Here is a 655-nt window from a genome sequence, read left to right as displayed (position 1 = left end):
GAGGGTTACGCTCTGCCCCACGCCATCATGCGTCTGGATCTGGCCGGTCGCGATCTGACTGACTACCTCATGAAGATCCTGACCGAGAGAGGCTACTCTTTCGTGACAACCGGTGAGTGGCGGTATAGTCTGCACGGGAGAACAGGTGCGAAATAGCAGGAGTTAACGTGCGACCCTTGCCTCTCCTCTCCTCAGCTGAGCGTGAGATCGTGCGCGACATCAAGGAGAAGCTCTGCTATGTGGCTCTGGACTTCGAGAACGAGATGGCCACCGCCGCCTCCTCCTCCTCCCTGGAGAAGAGCTACGAGCTGCCCGACGGCCAGGTGATCACCATCGGTAACGAGCGCTTCCGCTGCCCCGAGACCCTCTTCCAGCCTTCCTTCATCGGTGAGTCTCGCTCGGATGGTCTTTCATTGACACGTACTGATCAGTGTTGTTGACTGAACGCCTCACCTCTCAGGTATGGAGTCCGCTGGTATCCATGAGACCGCCTACAACAGCATCATGAAGTGCGACATCGACATCCGTAAGGATCTGTACGCCAACAACGTCTTGTCCGGTGGTACCACCATGTACCCTGGTATTGCTGACCGCATGCAGAAGGAGATCACTGCTCTGGCCCCCAGCACCATGAAGATCAAGGTGAGATGCAGCA

At 56.9% G+C, this 655-nt stretch overlaps 1 protein-coding gene across 1 annotated transcript; it reads left to right on the top strand.

Annotated features, from left to right (window-relative positions):
- Positions 1-6: 6 nt before the first annotated feature.
- LOC107579224 (actin, alpha skeletal muscle-like) lies at positions 7-649 on the top strand (the record flags this gene model as incomplete). Its single annotated transcript, XM_016265076.1, has 3 exons — positions 7-112; positions 196-387; positions 461-649. Coding segments are annotated over exons 1-3 (466 nt in total), but the record flags the coding sequence as incomplete, so codon positions are not given.
- Positions 650-655: the final 6 nt, after the last annotated feature.

The sequence above is a fragment of the Sinocyclocheilus grahami genome, unplaced genomic scaffold, assembly GCF_001515645.1.
Source record: "Sinocyclocheilus grahami isolate Dianchi unplaced genomic scaffold, SAMN03320097.WGS_v1.1 scaffold15553.1, whole genome shotgun sequence".
Classification (NCBI taxonomy): domain Eukaryota; kingdom Metazoa; phylum Chordata; class Actinopteri; order Cypriniformes; family Cyprinidae; genus Sinocyclocheilus; species Sinocyclocheilus grahami.
This window is presented reverse-complemented; position numbering and strand designations above follow the sequence as displayed.